Source organism: Anabas testudineus, chromosome 8, assembly GCF_900324465.2.
Source record: "Anabas testudineus chromosome 8, fAnaTes1.2, whole genome shotgun sequence".
Classification (NCBI taxonomy): Eukaryota; Metazoa; Chordata; class Actinopteri; order Anabantiformes; family Anabantidae; genus Anabas; species Anabas testudineus.
This window is the reverse complement of record NC_046617.1, coordinates 19215049-19231498: the sequence shown is the minus strand read 5'-3', so window position 1 is coordinate 19231498 and position 16450 is coordinate 19215049. Positions and strand designations below refer to the sequence as shown.

The window sequence follows — 16450 nt, the reverse complement described above, 5'->3', positions numbered from 1 at the left end:
GCCTTGTGCAACCTCGTATAAACAGAGCACTTCTCAATGTCAAATACCAATTTAAAAATACTGCAATATTTGTGTGGCGCACAAATTTTGAAAATACAAGATGGGACACAGATCATACAGCAGGAAATCTTACTGCCAGAATCAACCATCTTTTACCATAAAGATAAGGTAAAATACAACTGCTTCAGGACAATTTAAATCTGCTGTTGAATTTAAATTCAGCATTTGTCAGCATAATACATAATATCTTCCTGTTATAAATGATCCGACACAATCTTCCCAAATAAATATTTATTGCATATTTCAACTTATACAGATATGTAATAACATACACAAAAATAATATGAGAGAAAATGTACAATGAAAGAAAGAATAAAATCAACTTGTCTATAGCTCTCCTGAGCTGCTCTCTGTGAAACTATATAATAGGATGATGGTAAAAAACACTTGACTCATCTGAAAGGGGTTGAGTTTGTCATCTGTCAGAGTTTTGTATCGATAAAACATTTCTAAAATGATCATAGTCCTTCAGCTCTTTTTGTCCACTGAGTTTTTGGTGCCCTCTGCTTTATGGCTAAGCATCTTGAAAACCTTTGAGGGCTTCAACTTTCCTTTTGACTTCTTTAACTCTTTAAGTCCTTCTTTCTGCAACTCTGAGGAGAGATGAAATGTGGAAACTTAATCAGAACATGAGTTATTATCTTCAAATGTCTCTGTAAGCGTGCATTAATGTGTTTCAGACAACCTAAGGTCATCTGCTCAGCCTTCCTTTTAGGCTGGGAGCTGAGTAAGACACAGACTGCAGAATCCACACATGACAGTCTACTGTGCTGTTTCAAGTCTACCTTTGTCTCACCTTTGTTTGTCATCATAGCTTCCCAAACAACATCTTCTTCTCTCTCCCTGTGAAGAAAAAAATAACACTTAAAAGATTTAAATCTATGTATGTTAAAGTACCACATACAGTTTTTTTTTTATGTGTACCTCTGCCTGTCCTGATCCAAGCTGCTGATGATTTGGTTCCTCTGTTCGATGATGGCTACCAGCTCATTCAGGAGCTGCTGCTCTCGATTCAAATCCACCTGACTCCAGTCGCTCTCTAAATATACAAAGTGTGTAACAATTAACAAACAAAGCACATCAAACTACTATCTCACGATGGACCACATTCAGGAAACTGTACCCACTGAGGTTTCTGTTTCTTTTTCTGCAGCACCTTAGAACATTTCATGAGAATGCTTGTTATACCATATAAAAAGTGCACAGGGCAATAAATGTATGTTGCCCCAACTGATTACATGATTATGTAGCTCCCTGTTCAAGCATTACAGACCCCATAACTTATTCCAGAGCTTCCCATCAGCATCTGGCTATTTAGATAAATGATTTCTGTTACTGTCAAGTGTTGCATTAAACACTAACCAGGTTTATTCAGCAGACACCTGAGGTTGTACTCCACATCCGCCTGTTTCTCCTCTAACTTCTGCTGCTTTCTCCTGGCAAAACATAAAATATATTAAAATTACTTTAAACTGATCTGGTTTTGGGTTTTGCTAAAAGCACACACAGCACACACAGATACATCATTACCTCTAGTCTACTTACAGGTAAACCAGCTCTGCATCTCTGCGCACCAGAACATGTCTTTCATGGACAAGAGAAAACCACTCCATCAGCATTTGCTCTGCTTTATCTGAAATTACAAGCAGGAAACTAGAAACAGCAGAGGCCTAAACATGTTGATTATACTGCTTTGGAGTATTTATGCATGCTTTATCTATATAAGAGTGATTTCTGTACTCGTAACAGTTTTGTCTTGAATATCTGCATACCATTTCTGCACTCTCTCAGATTCCTTTCCAGTTCAACACCTCTTTGTTCCAGGGCCTCCAGTTGTTTATTCAGTTCTCCCAGCTCTACCTGCAGGTCTCCAGTCGAAATAGTTTGGTCTGTCTGCACCTGGCATGCAACATTTAAAATTAATTAAAATATCTTAGCCATGGTTACAATGCATGCCACAACATTGCAGCATCCCTGGTTCAAGACCTTTAATGAGTGTCGCACCCACCTATCTTTTTCTATTTCCTTCCTGTCTGCCTCTTTACTAATACTATACTTTTACTAATAAAGGCAAAAGTGCCAAAGAAAATATCAAAAACACTGCAAACACATGGAAAGTTCATAAAATGGTCTGTATAAGACATGTGGACAAAACCTCAATCAGTTAATCAATCAATTTATCCAATCCCTCTCTTGAGGTTGAAGATGATTAAATCTGAATGACTGAATGTGTAAGGATACTTTCATAACAAAGAATCAATACATTGGTATAAAGTACATATTTATAGTTACTAATGTTGTTTGCTTTATCCAGCCACACTACCTTCCTCTTGATGAGCGGAAAACCATGTCCAGGGGCTGGGGCACGCTGAGAGGTGAGGGCCTGAAACGTCTTTGATTTGGGCATGGCAGATTTTCCATCATAAGGATTCTCTTTGCAAGGCTGCAAAAATGGGGGAAAGGTTTGTTGTTGAGTTGAAATGCTACACAGGCCCTGAGAATAAGGCCCTTATAACCTGCATAACCAGGATGTTTACACAGCAATAACATGTCATAAAAACATCCTTTTTCTACATGTTGTAACTTACATGCATGGTTATACAAGGGAGGTGTTATACAGGATTAAATTTCATTACTTAGTCATACCTTGCTTTGGCTGCATGTGACTGATTCATCTGCCTCTGTTAGACCATCACGTTCTAAGGGATTTTGAGAGTGGGCAGATATTATAGCTGGCACAGAAACACTCCTGGGTAAAAAGTGACTCTGAGCAGCATCTGAAGCAGCCTGTAGCCCTCTTGGTTCAGTCACATCTAGTAGTGAGCCACCGGTGCCTCTATTTTCTTCTAAAACTGATGAGCTGATGGGAGTTTCCACTGTGTTCACACTCACACCCACTTGTCTCTTTGGTGGGATGGGTTTATCGAGCGGTTGTGCGTTATTCTCAGGTTTATTGGCTGTATTTTCAGCATCGCCTGCAACGTCTGTATCCCCTGAATTGTTTGCCAGATTATCACTGCTCTCTGAATGACATACATTTACTGTGGACTTAGTTTCTCCTGCAGGTTCACACTTCGCAGCCTCCTCACAGGTTTTCTCATCAACTTCAGCAAATGGGTTGGGCGGAGGTAATCTGGGTCTGTACCAGGTCCCCTGCAGGCTAGATTTGAATCGAGGAGTGGTTACTGGAGGTGGAGCAGGAGGCAGCTGTGTCCAGGGTCCAGGATGAATGATGCCCAACCATGGGTGGTTGGTTTTCACTTTAGGATTACGACTGGTTGGGCTGATGCTGAAAGGGGGAAGACAAATGATGCTCTGTAGATTCATTATTTCATATTGACTTATATATACATTTATATAATATAATATTTCTTCTTATTATTAATATTGTTATTATCAATATTATGTTAAATGAAATTATTTAAAGTTTCTTTAATGTGATGTTAAAAGCCTAATTAAAATGTTTTGAATAATAAACTAAATAGTGATAAAATCACTAACTCACATCAGCCTTATCACATCTCATTTAAAAAAAAGTGAATATTTAAATATTAAAAATAACAATTTTCAAAGTATAAACTGTCTCCCACCTTCACCATTGATGCACAATCTCATACTATGTGTTTAATCCTGCATATCACACTTGTTCAGCTTTCAAAGATTTTAAAATATCACATATTGTGCTTGTACATGCACATCATGCACAGTTCCTATTTTGTATTCACTTTTGTAGGTCTCCTTAAACAATTTTGTTATTGTACTGTGTTCACTAAATGACTATTTTCAGTATTTAATAAATATAAAAGTAACAAAAGTAAAAGAAAACATGTCTTTGATAATCTGTCTTTATGCATTGGATTAATACAGAAGAGAGTTAGAAGTCTGTGCTAAAAGTGACTCTTCTGTACACTTACATGTGAGGTGAAATGGGTGGAGATTTACATCGGTTGGTTGCGTTACCTACACAGAGAAAGATATAAAACAAAAAATGTCTTGTCATTACAGAGTGGAGATGGACATGGACTTACATTAACATACAGCAGATAATTAAATTAGACAAACACTAAACAGTGAGAGTAAAATAATACAGGTCCTGTTTACCTGCAGCAGGAGAGCTGCTTGTTGTCTGCGAGGTTTTGACCCTGGGAGTGGGAACAGGGGCTGAAGAAGAGTCATTCGTCAACATTCGCCTGGGTGCTGGGACCGGCCGACCACTTCCTTCTGCGACTCTTACGCGGAGTGAAGAGTGCTCTGAGGGCTGCTGACTCTCTGGAGCTTCCTGCTTTATCCTGCTGTCTGCCACAGTGGGTACAGGTCCAGCTTGTTCGGCTACTTCTACTGTCCTGCCTTTACCACTGGGTGGAGGAAGAGTAAGTGGTGCTGGCTTCTTTACCATGCTCTTCAGTCCATCAGATGACGTTTCTCTGTCTTTTACCTCTCTGCTCCTCTCCTGCCTTCCTGTGACTTCTGTCTTTGCTGTTTCACAAACCAGTTTGTCCTGTGACTCTGTTTTCATAGTGTAATGAGGGACACCGGTGACTACTAATCCACTTAGAGAAACATAACCCGTCTGAAACATACTTTTGGGCTGATAATCAGCAGATCCAATTTGCTGACTGAAGTCAGCTCGAGTACTTTTACTGTCTGTTGTATGATAAGTGCAGATCAAGGAGCCAGCATCACTTCCCTGTGTGTAAAACTCTGGTAAAAGAGTGCAGCGGCACACTTTGCACCTGAAAAGCAAAAATTAAATATGCTGTTGTAAAACAATCTCTCAAGCAATTTAAGAACACAGTGCCTTCAACACCTTGAACATAAACTGAATAACTGTCTGAATAACTCCTATAAAATTATCTGAATGCTTAAAAAGAAAATCCAATCATTTAACAATTCAAAACAAAACAAACTACGATGTTTTCTTCTCAAACTCTGTGACAGAATGTAGACAGATTTCTTTAGATTCAATCAGTGAGCAGGGTTGTATTGTAATGTAAATATGTGTGGGTTTCTGTAGCCTTTACCACGTGAAATTCAACACCTTTTTAATTCAGTTGAGTTCCTAAAGTTGTTTTTGTAAAGACAAATACACTACCTGGCCAAAAAAAAGTAACCACCTGGATTTCACTAAGAAAATTGTCGAGAGCTTTCCATTGGTTAATTACAGCAATAGTTAATGTTTCAGCTAGTAAACCTTTAGTAACCTTTTTAGTAACCTAAATGTACTGCATGACTGGGATTTTCCATCAGAGGATGTCTTCCTCCCTGATGACGTGTATATTCTAAGCCACAATTCATTGGGCTCAAATTGTGAAAGAGTGGTTGAAGTAGCAGCAGACATGATTTTCACACGTCCAGGCCTTCACCCTACTGAGAATCTCGGGGTGTGCTGCAGAAAGTTTTACACAGTTGCCAGATCCCATCATCTGGGTGAGAAATTAATGCAACTCTGGACAGAAATAAATGTGGTAACACTGCATAAACATATCAAAACACCGCAACAACAAATACATGCTGTAATCAAAGTAAAAGGCAGCTGAACAATATTAGTGTGTAACTTCTGTTTAGCCAGGCAGTATATGTCCGTACCGACCTCGTGACCTTTATTACCTGAACGGTGCTGTTACCTGAAACAGCTGCGGTGGTAGACCTCTCCATCAACCAGATGTCTCTGTATAAGGTGGACGGGTTTGGAACAGAGCTTACACAGTGTTTGTGGCTTTGTGTTGGATAACTGGTCTTTGCTGGTTTCCAGGTGGGTCCAACTCTAAAAAGAGAATAGAAACTAGAAACTCAGTCTGTCAACCCAGCATCTGAGAAGAGCACAGCACATTGGGAGTACACATGTATTTAAATGACTGTGAGCATTTACCTTCAGAGGTTTCAGACCATCAGGACTTTTAATCCTTGTGAAATTGTTTAAGAGAGTCATGTGTGATGATCTCAAACTGGCAGGACCAGCTGCAAAGTCAAGAGTAAACATGCAAATGGAGCACAGTTTGGATAACAGGAGGATGATAGTGAAACCACAGCACTTGTAATAAAGCAGGTAGAAGACAGGCACCGAATAAAGTTAATATTCACTGGGCATGAATATGTATTTATACGGTATGTATGAAACCTTAAACTACGGCATGTCTTAACACAAACAGGCAATAAACCTCACACCATCAGAATAACAGCATCTGATAAAGGACTATAAAACACCACACACTGTAAGACTTACTGTTGCTGTTGAAGAAGGAGTAGTACTGGGAGAGGTAGGTGATGATGCTCAAACAATCAGGCACCTCACAGGAAACCATGTCCTTTGGATCCAGCAATGCAGGGATGCCCAGCTTTGTTTCTGCAACCTCAAACGCCTGCACACCAGGAAAATCAAACAGAGAATGAAGATAGGTGACTGCAAAAATAGCCTTTTGTGTTAGTGACAGAAAATAAATTCTGAACACAGAGTTCAAGGAGGTTGAATTTGGCTCGTGTGCCGAACATAGATGGAAATGACTCACCAGTTTGTTATTGTGATAAGCATTATCTTTGGAGAGGGAGCTGAAATCTCTATAGCAAGGTGAGGGAAATGGAGACATTGATTAAATAATGATGAATAGACAAAATTACAAACAAGAAAAGTTGCCCGTTGCTGGATGATGGTTAATAAGAGGCTCCACAAAAAAGTGCAACAGCTAAATGTGGATCAAGACCTGATGTTAAATAACATGACTCTGGTTCAGCTGTTTGTAAAAGGTTAAGACAAACTCTAATCCCATTTAATGAGGCAGGAAAAGGTTACAGAGAGATTGAGATTAAGCAAATGGAGCAGATTAGACACAGTGGAGGACCTGCTCTCCAGATTAGATAGCATGTTAGACTGGAGAACCCAAACAACACAGTGTGAAAACACCTTCCTGAAGCTGTGTTAGAAATGAAGCATCACCTGGTCCATCTGACACAGGATGATGTGATTCTCCAACACAGCTGCTGGTCTACTTACATCAAGTCAGGTCGGTGTTTGTGGATGATGGCACAAAATGCAAGTCCATCTCTGAACGAGGTTGACAGGTTCTTTATTTCCACACCGGGGTAATCAGCGCATGTGACGCGGCACCAGTCCCGTACAGCCGACGGTGAAGCCATCTCTTGAGTGGGAACTGGGTGAACATGGCACTTTATCACTTGGTAGAAACCTTTTACATGTGGCAGGTCTGAGTCTGTGCAGACAACAGGAAACCAGCTTCTTCTACCTTTGCAGCGACTTGTTTACAGACAACCTGCGGTCAAACTTCAGCTGCAACGAGGAAGTCGCGTTTCCCTCCTGACGCGTGTGAAGTGTCAGACAGAAACGGAGGTGTCGAAGTATGTTAGACGATTTTACTTCAGTGTTTCTTCAGTGTTTCCATCCGCAAAGCTCAAACGGATCAAATCTCCCACAGCGACACAGCAACGTTTCACCACAAACCACCAACGAGCTTCTAGAAGTGCTGAACCACTGGACTCCTGGTCCATTAGTTAGGACTGAAATCAATTAAATTCAAATCCCGTTAGTTGCATTAGTCCCCATTGTTGTGATCCACAATCAGTGACGTGCACGATAACTGCCGCTGGAGGGGGACGCAGAGCTGCAGCTTCTCTATAATTAGGAGGGAGAGGTTTCTGGTTACTTGAACACTTGACACTTTCTCTTTTTATTGCACAACAGCCAGGCAAAAATCTAATGTGGCAATTTACTAATTACAGACCCCTTTAGCAGTTCTTGAGCATTTGTTGATCAGTGAACCTTCACTACTCATTTCAGGACGTTTTTTATAAGTTATCTGTAAAGTTATGAGGTTAATTTAAAAAGAAACTTCCGGTCAAGCATGTTAAATACAATCTTAATTGACAGATCATATTAGCAGCACTAACACTTTACTCTTACAAAGGTCATTTTCTTTCGTTTGCGAATAAAATTAAAACAAGTGTTCTTTGTCTCTAATTTACTTTTCTTCAGAAATAAACTGACCGAATGGCATATTTTATTTTGAAGGAATCCATACTTCCGGTGTGCTTCTGCTTTGTGACTTGGCAAAAATTTCATAGACATTTTTTAGCTAGAACGATTATTCAGCTTCAAACTAGAGCAAATGAAGATGATACGGACTTTATGTGCAGTCTATTATTCAAACTTACACTTTTAGGATTTTTGTCTAAAATGCAATATTTTATTTTTCCATGGACCTTGTTGACGTTGATTTATTACATGAAAAGCTATTTATGTTTCAGAGGTTTGATATGTACGACATAGCTTTTAAAACAGGGATATTAAAGCAGATTTCTATTTGAGTGTCTATCTATCCGGTCTAGTTCTATGTCTACGTGCTCGTACGTCCCTCGCGAGACCGACGCACCACATAAATCTCGCAGTGATGGCTGCGCCGCCCGATGCGGAGAGTTTGGAGTCTCGTATCAGTGAGTGTTTTAACTTATTTTACCGAGCCTGTTTTATCTGGGGATGCAGATTCTCCCAGATTATTAGCTGTTAGATGTCGTCACCAAGATGCCAGCTCCTCACGGCAGAGCGTTTCCCGGTGAGCGGCGCTCGGAGCCTGCCGTCCGGGATGCTAACCTAGCTCCGGAGCTGCTGTGGCTGCCAGCTGTCAACACACAACGTAGCCAGGCGTAGCTTTAGCTTCACGGCTCGATGGCTCATCCAGGCAGCGGGAATCAAGACCACGGAGCCTAATTTAAATCAATCAGATGTTTAATTATAATTGTGGTGAAGCTATAAAAAAGATTATTGCCTCGTAAGAAAGTTCTAGACAGTGACTCGGTGCGAATACCAGCAGCGGGCTAGCTAACGTTACACCCTGTGTGTGTCTGCACGGTGACATGTTGGGGTTAGGTGGCACCGACTTAATGAATAAATTGTAGAGTCACTCAGGAGCCATTTGGCCTCCTTTGTGTTTTTTCAGGTACTAGTTTAAGTTAAAAGGTAAACGTGTAGAGTCCTGATGACTCCTGGCTGTGTTCTGAACCACCTGGGGGCTGTTGCAGGACTCTTTATGTGGGGAGATCTAATGTTTTTCAGTCTTTTAATGTGTTAGTGCTTGTCGTGGGTATCCAGGAGCTTTGTTAACCATTATAACTCCAAGTCCTTCTAGCTCTTATTCTTGATTCTATGTGTTTGTGAGCTACTGCTGTTCTAAGCTATTTTAACTGCCATTGTTGCATAATGTTCCTGCTGTAGGTGCCTGTTATCACCTGTCACCTTTGCATAACATCCTTTCTGTTGTGTATGTCAGCCATGAATTATTATTACCTATTTATTTATTTATTATATTGCATTTAAGATTAATACTACTAACATATCCTAATCTGCATTTTATTATGTTTTCTGTATCTATTCTGATTTGCTGTTGTCTTACGTCGTATTTACTTTGTACATCACAGTATAGACAAGCAGGTTTGCACAGAAGTTTCCATAATCATGAATAAAGTGTCTTATGTTATCTTGATGCCATTAATAAATATTTAGCCTAAAAGACAAAATAAGTTCATACTCTCAGTTGTTTTCTTCCTAAAGTTAATACAAACAGAAAACGCATATTTATTCTGTTACAGTTACAGTGACGTTTTTAATGTTTGGATTAAAATTCTTGGTCATTTTGGAAACTCATCTGTGGATGTGTTGAATTGTATCGCATAACGATCATGGGTCTCTAATATTTTTTCCTACTTGATACAAATGGACTTTAACTGAACAGACAGTTAATGACGTGTTCACAGTTGAAATAACATCTGTCCCATCTGTCGTCTGACATCCTATTTGCTGACTTCACAGACAGAGCAACAAACCCGCTTAACAGAGACACTGACTGGAGCAGCATCCACGCCTTCTGTGACCAGCTCAACAATGATTTGGAGGGGTGAGAGCAGGCCACAGGGCCAGGACTTAGTCTGTGCTTCATTCCTTAATTAAAGACAGGCTGTCTTTTCCCTGTTGAATTACAATTTTACTACCTAAACTGAACTGTGATTACAAATTAACAGTTAGTATTCGGTTCCCTGCTACTTTAGTGGCAAATACAGATTATACTGCATCATATTTCTGAATAATGGCCCATTTAAAAAAAAAAAAAAAAAAAACACACAAAAGCCACAGTTTCTTTTGAGGTGTGTGGAAAGATGGAGAAATCATTCTACAATCAATCATCTGGCTTAGTAACAGCTATAATTGTGCACATACATATTCAGTCTGGTTTGTCACTTGTGTTGCAGACCTCAGTTGGCCACCAGGCTCCTGGCCCATAAAATCCAGTCTCCACAGGAGTGGGAGGCCATGCAAGCCCTGCTGGTGAGTCCACATCCAAACCAGGACCTGACAGTGAAAATTAGCTGCGTTAGTAATGATGTTTCTGGTTTTCAGTGTAGTCTTTTTTTTTTTTTTTTTTTTTTCTCATTGAAAATCAAATCTCAGTCTCATGTAATTATGTTTTATTTAAGACTACAACTTTTGTCTGATTTAATTAATCATCTTCTGAGTGCTCCAAACATTCCATGATAAACTAAATCCTAAACACAACCTCAATACCATGTTAGAGGAGTTAGCTTTTCAGACTAGTCACTGGTGTCTATATACATGTCTGTATAAAACCTAACTTCAACCTGACAGTTTTAAATGCATACATCTCAGAGTATTTTCAGAATATTATGTTGCATTGTGTTTTATCACAAGGTTCTGGAGACGTGTATGAAAAACTGTGGGAAAAGGTTTCACAGTGAAGTGGGCAAGTTCCGTTTTCTCAATGAACTCATCAAAGTAGTTTCTCCAAAGGTAAAACTTCCACAGTGCATCTCTGTGTGCAAGCACTCTTTTACTTTTCCAGACAGTTATACACCTTTCTGTCTCTCTCTCTTTGTGCGTGACTTAACTTGTTTTTCTTGTTCTCATTCTCCCACTCAGTACCTGGGCTCACGGTCACCAGAGCCAGTAAAAAAGAAAGTTTTGGAGTTGATCTATAGCTGGACATTGGGGTTACCTGATGAGACCAAAATCTCAGATGCCTACCAGATGCTAAAGAAGCAAGGTAAGAAGCTCTCCACCTTCAGATGAATGAAAACCACCTTTCAGTTGTTATGAGGCTCTTAAAGTGCACGTTCACTCATGATCTTGTTCACGTTCTGTGTTCTGTCTATCAGGCATTATTAAACAAGACCCTGAACTGCCACCAGACAAACTACTCAACCTCCCACCACCCAGACCTAAGAATGCCATTTTTGAGGATGAGGAGAAGTCAAAAGTAATGATTTTTTTTATTTATTTAAAAATCCAACATGAGGAAGAAATGTGAGCTGATTCAGTTGCTTATCCAGTTTGTATATTTGTGCTGTGTTTTGATCATGATTGTGCTTCTGCTGAGGGATTTTTCAAACCTGTTTCCTCATTTTCAACCATGTGAACTCTGGCTGTCTGCTTCGTCAGATGCTGTCTCGCCTGTTGAACAGCTCACACCCCGAGGACTTAAAAGCGGCAAACAAACTCATCAAGGAAATGGTCCAAGAGGTAAGCCTGCCTCGTCATCCTTCCTAATTCTCTTCTTGAATTACAAATTACTACAAGACAACTTTCTATAGCTAGGTGTGTGATTTTAGGAGTTTTAGTTAAATACAATAAGACTGAAGTCATGGCAGGAATATTACCTGAATATGGAAGTAGGGTGGTGGCCCTGGGTGGCGGGTTTTGTGCCTCATGTTTTTGTGTTCTGTATGATCCTTCAGCTTGTTTCATTTGTGAAGTTTGGAGTTTGCACTTTTTCTATGTTTTTCGGTTTGCAGGATCAAAGGCGAGCAGAGAAGGTGTCGAAACGGGTGAACGCCATTCAGGAGGTGAAGGAGAGCGTCGCTCTGCTCACTCAGCTTCTGCAGGACTATGACAGCACAGCGAGCAACGCTGAGCTCATACAGGTGACCTGAAATACAATCACAGGGAGATCAGTATATACACAACCATAGCCTGAGATGTAAAACTGAATACTGAATATCGATTTCAAGTATTTAAATGTGGTGTCTGTCAGGACCTGTACCAGCGCTGTGAGAAAATGAGACCTACACTGTTCAGACTGGCAAGTGATACAGAGGACAACGACGAGGCTCTGGGTGAGTGTTTTCATTCATCTGTCAGATAAATGGAGAATAAAGCAATGATCTCTGCTTTGTGATTTGTAGCAGAAATGTTTAATTTTGATCATCAGCCTGAGCAAAAACCAATAATCAATATTCATTTGTACTGTTTAAGTGTCCAGTTGATTCCTTTGATCATTTTAATCATTGTTCTCACAACATACAGCCATTTTCTTACAAATTAACTCCTACAGAAGTTTTTCATACTAAATACTGCCATTTTCTACCTTTTATTCTCAATGCTTTGTGTGTGTAATAAGGCTGTTTCATGTTTCTGGAGTCATTTGTAGAACAAAGTAAAATACATGAATGGAGATGATAAACCAAGATTTCATAGTTACAGTTATTAGAGCATGTTTGCTTTTAAATCCACATAGGTCCCGAGATTTATTCTTTCTAATGGCAGTGCTGGTTTCCACAATCTAGTCTAATACAATAAGGAACATTTTCTCATCTTTCCACAGCAGAGATCCTGCAGGCCAACGACAGCTTGACTACCGTCATCAACCTGTACAAACAGCAGGTGAAGGGGGAGATAGTAAATGGCAACAACACATTAAACGCACAGAAAAAAACAGGTGGGTGAAGCTTTCAGTTCCCAAACCATGGAGTCTGCTTAGCAGATTGGTTTTGTACTTACAGAAATGTTTACTGATACAGAAAACTTACTTACTAATTTTGAATCAATTTTCTCAGGGGGAGGAACAGCACTTCTAGATCTGTCAGGTTTGGATACGTCTCCCCAGTCGCCTCCCTCCTTCCCAGAGTTTCCCACTCCGACCGACAGCCTCAACGCCCCTTCACAGGAGATGGGAATCAGTCTGCTCGACGACGAGCTCATGTCACTTGGTAACAGCTTGTTAGACACACAAACACTAAAATGAACTCTTGTTTGTCTGTATTTTACATTTAACAATAACCTTTGAGGAAAAAAAGAAAAATATCTCTGCAGGATATTATTATTATTGTTGTTGTTGTTGTTGTTGTTGTAAAGTCAAGATCGATCTGAAACAACTGAACACTTATTTATTCCTAAATAGTACTGTCACTCTTTGTGCATCCCACAGGTTTAAGTGAAGGAACGCACACTTCCAACCCTCCATCACAGCCTGAGGACTCCACTGCCTGGGACTCCTTCCAGGTGAGCTGAGGGAGAGTGTTTTTCTAACTGTGATGGTCTAGTGAGTTTGCATAATTAACACAGATGTATTATGTCAATACACACAACAACTTTTGAACTTCATGTTAATTTGCATTATTGCTATCAACACTGCTCCAGTATGATCAACAAAACCTCCACGTGCAGTTGCCTACAGATTTGTTTTTTTTTTTTTTTTGGAATAGCATGACCTGGATGACTGACAAGTCATCTGTTCCACCACTTTCCTCACAATTTGATTTTCTGATTCCAGTCCTCTGACAGCATAGACACAGACATCCCAGCTGCACCCAGTCTCCTCTTGAGTCCAGACCCAACTTCCCACTCTCAGCCTGTTTCATCTGGCTCCACTCCTGGGAACTCTGGCCTGGACGAGCTGGACCTGCTGGGAAAGACCCTGCTACAGCAGTCCCTGCCTCCAGAGGGCCTGCAGGTTAAATGGTATTTAACACGCACATTTCTGCTACAAGGCTTCTAAAATATTTTGTCTGCTCTGAAACTCTCAAAATTGACCAAAGATTAATTCAAACTTTGTAAAGTTCAAACAGTCCATTGTCCATTGTGAGCAATACACACAGTAAAATTTGTCTCAAGCTCTTTTCAGTTTGCATAAGGCAGCATGTGTGCATTTTTTTCTGTTTGTAGGGACAAACAGCAGTCTAAACCAACACTAAGGGATCTCCAGAGCAAGTCTGGGGCCAACACTAACCCAAACCCCATCCTAGCTTTCGCTTCCGAGCACCCTGCATCTCCCCTCAACTCTCAGCCCAACCTTGGAGCTACTTTGTTGGATATGTCCCCATCTCACACAGAGCCCCCTTCTGCTGAAGTCACCCTGACAGATGTTTTTGTACCACTAGAGTCTATTAAACCCAGTGAGTAACGGTCACCTAATTATTTTATGCTTCTCTCCATCTGGAAGTGCACTTGTACCTATTTTATTAAACACTCTCTCTTCTCCCTCCTTCTGTTTCCATCTGAAGGTAGTCTGTTACCTGTGACAGTGTTTGACGGACACAGTCTGCGGGTTCTCTTTCATTTTGCTCGGGAATCACCTCCGTCTCGCCCTGACGTGCTTGTGGTGATCATTTCCATGCTGTCCTCTGCCCCTGTCCCTGTCACCAACATAAACTTCCAGACTACTGCTCCTCAGGTCAGCAGCAATAATCTTAAAGGCATTTGTTAAGGCCTTTACATTAAGGAAAGTTAATCTCATAAATGCTAACACAGCTGTTTTTTTTTTTATAATTTATTAACTACAGTCTATGGCAGTGAAGCTGCAGCCTCCATCAGGAACAGAGCTCCCAGCTTTCAACCCCATCCTTCCCCCTGCTGCTGTCACACAGATCCTGCTGCTGGCAAATCCAAAGAAGGTAAATTAACCCATAAAGCTGACTTTGTATGTAAACGGCATGAAAATCACCATTGTCTGCAGTCCTTGAAAGTAACTAAAAGCCTTAATTTGGTTTTGTTGGTGTCTGTTTAAATGTTATCTCACTTAAACTGTTAACTATTTAAAGAGCAGAGTTGTATTACATGACACCAAAGCAAGAAGTGGAAAGGTTCTGCTACTAAATGATCCCTTAAACATGCTACACTGCACCCTATTATGTAACTATCTTCTTTGCAGCCTGTGACTGTAATTCTTGACAAACGTCACTTCAGTTCTTGTATTGCCTTTCAGAATGTAATGCCTTTTATAAATCTGAAATCATCTCACTGTGAAAATGTGAGATTGGTACAGAGGACAACACATGCTGTCAAGGCTTCCCTTTTAACTACTGGATCTGTCCACTTCTCTTGTGTTTCAGGAAAAAGTGCAGCTGCAGTACAGATTAACCTTCACCATGGGAGAGCAGGAGCACAGTGAAAGCGGCAGTCTAGAACAGTTTCCTCCTCCGGAGACGTGGGGGAATCTATAGCATTTAAACACAACTCCACCATTAACAGACTCTATGCTTTCAGACTCGGCTTTCCTCCTAAATCAACTCACACGTCACATAAGTCTGTTTTCCTTTTGTAATCACACTGTACTTTCTTTGATATTGGTTTTCCTCAGATTACACTCATGCTCAGTGTAATGTGCGTATGCTTTGCTCTAAACAAGTCATGTGTCTAGATCTAGTCTGCTGTTTGCGGCTGCTTTAGAACAGACCTGCAACTGCTTCCCCAAAGTTGCTGCAGTCTCAAAATCTTGTTTTTTTACGAGACGGTGCCACAAAGAATCCATGTTCATTGTGTGCATATTTGCGCATTTGGTGTGGGCACAAAGTTGATTTCAATCCACTATCTGTTACGTTGACCTTCACCTCTGCATGCTCTGCCAACATTGGAAAAAATCGGGCACACCGGGAGGGACACATTACACACACAGCTCATCTTAGTTCGCAAAACAAAGTTATACTTAATCAACTTTTTGTGGTGGTTTATTTTGTGAGAGATTAAAATTTATTTCCTTTTTGATTTGCTCAGAGATGATAATACAGTTTTCCTGTCTTTCCCGATCTTGTGTAAAGTAAAAATTACTGTCAACATCAGAGTTATGTATTATCTGCCATATGTGCCTATTTTGCAGTTCTAACATTTTTTAAAAATTGTTTTGTGCAAGATTTTTTTCTGTTACATCAGTTGTATTTAGTCTGTAGTCGGAGATGCAGACTAGTTCATTATGATTTTAAATTAATATATTCAAATCATTGAGTAGGATTTCTTTACATTTTGACAAATTATTTAGCTTGTGATATAAATTAATATTTTAGCATTTATGGGTTAAAACTAATCAAATACTTGAGCATATGCAAACTGAGTTGCAACCAGGTGCTCTGAGCACAGTGTCAGTCTCAAACATGTTCAACTTGTTTCTACAATTTGCGATGCATGTCAGTCACGTGCAACACTTCCTCCTCCACATAGGCTCTCAGTCCCATTCCACTCTACTAATCTTCAATACGATGGCTTTGTAAATAATGATGGCAGTTCTGTCATGTACATTTGACTTGTGCAAGAGCATAACACTGGTAAAATTGCAAATGGGTAATAAAGTGTTTTGTTGGTGACTTGAAGGTATGTTCGATTGCT

General features: G+C 40.1%; 2 protein-coding genes across 5 annotated transcripts; one reads left to right on the top strand and one right to left on the bottom strand.

Moving 5' to 3' along the window:
* Positions 1-309: 309 nt before the first annotated feature.
* LOC113152481 (MICAL-like protein 1) lies at positions 310-7632 on the bottom strand. 3 transcript variants are annotated; one of them, XM_026345759.1, is made up of 15 exons: positions 7049-7631; positions 6567-6615; positions 6284-6419; positions 5930-6018; positions 5685-5824; positions 4162-4793; positions 3975-4020; positions 2707-3349; positions 2384-2503; positions 1833-1959; positions 1606-1693; positions 1423-1496; positions 985-1099; positions 857-903; positions 311-653 (listed from the first exon to the last, which is right to left on the bottom strand). In XM_026345759.1, the coding sequence occupies exons 1-15, from the start codon at positions 7189-7191 to the stop codon at positions 529-531; spliced, it is 2574 nt and encodes an 857-aa protein (XP_026201544.1). In that variant the 5' UTR covers positions 7192-7631; the 3' UTR covers positions 311-528. The 3 variants fall into 3 exon arrangements, with proteins under 3 accessions (XP_026201530.1, XP_026201544.1, XP_026201536.1); XM_026345745.1 differs by having other exon boundaries at positions 310-653; positions 6284-6615; positions 7049-7632; XM_026345751.1 differs by lacking the exon at positions 7049-7631 and having other exon boundaries at positions 312-653; positions 6284-7026.
* An 801-nt stretch (positions 7633-8433) lies between these two features.
* LOC113152530 (ADP-ribosylation factor-binding protein GGA1-like) lies at positions 8434-16434 on the top strand. 2 transcript variants are annotated; one of them, XM_026345839.1, is made up of 17 exons: positions 8434-8502; positions 9875-9959; positions 10312-10387; positions 10769-10867; positions 10997-11120; positions 11233-11333; positions 11516-11596; positions 11869-11997; positions 12108-12189; positions 12681-12791; positions 12910-13062; positions 13281-13354; positions 13626-13813; positions 14018-14247; positions 14356-14525; positions 14635-14745; positions 15184-16434. In XM_026345839.1, exons 1-17 carry the CDS (start codon positions 8460-8462, stop codon positions 15292-15294), a joined length of 1968 nt encoding a protein of 655 aa, XP_026201624.1. In that variant the 5' UTR covers positions 8434-8459; the 3' UTR covers positions 15295-16434. The 2 variants fall into 2 exon arrangements, with proteins under 2 accessions (XP_026201624.1, XP_026201616.1); XM_026345831.1 differs by having other exon boundaries at positions 12678-12791.
* Positions 16435-16450: the final 16 nt, after the last annotated feature.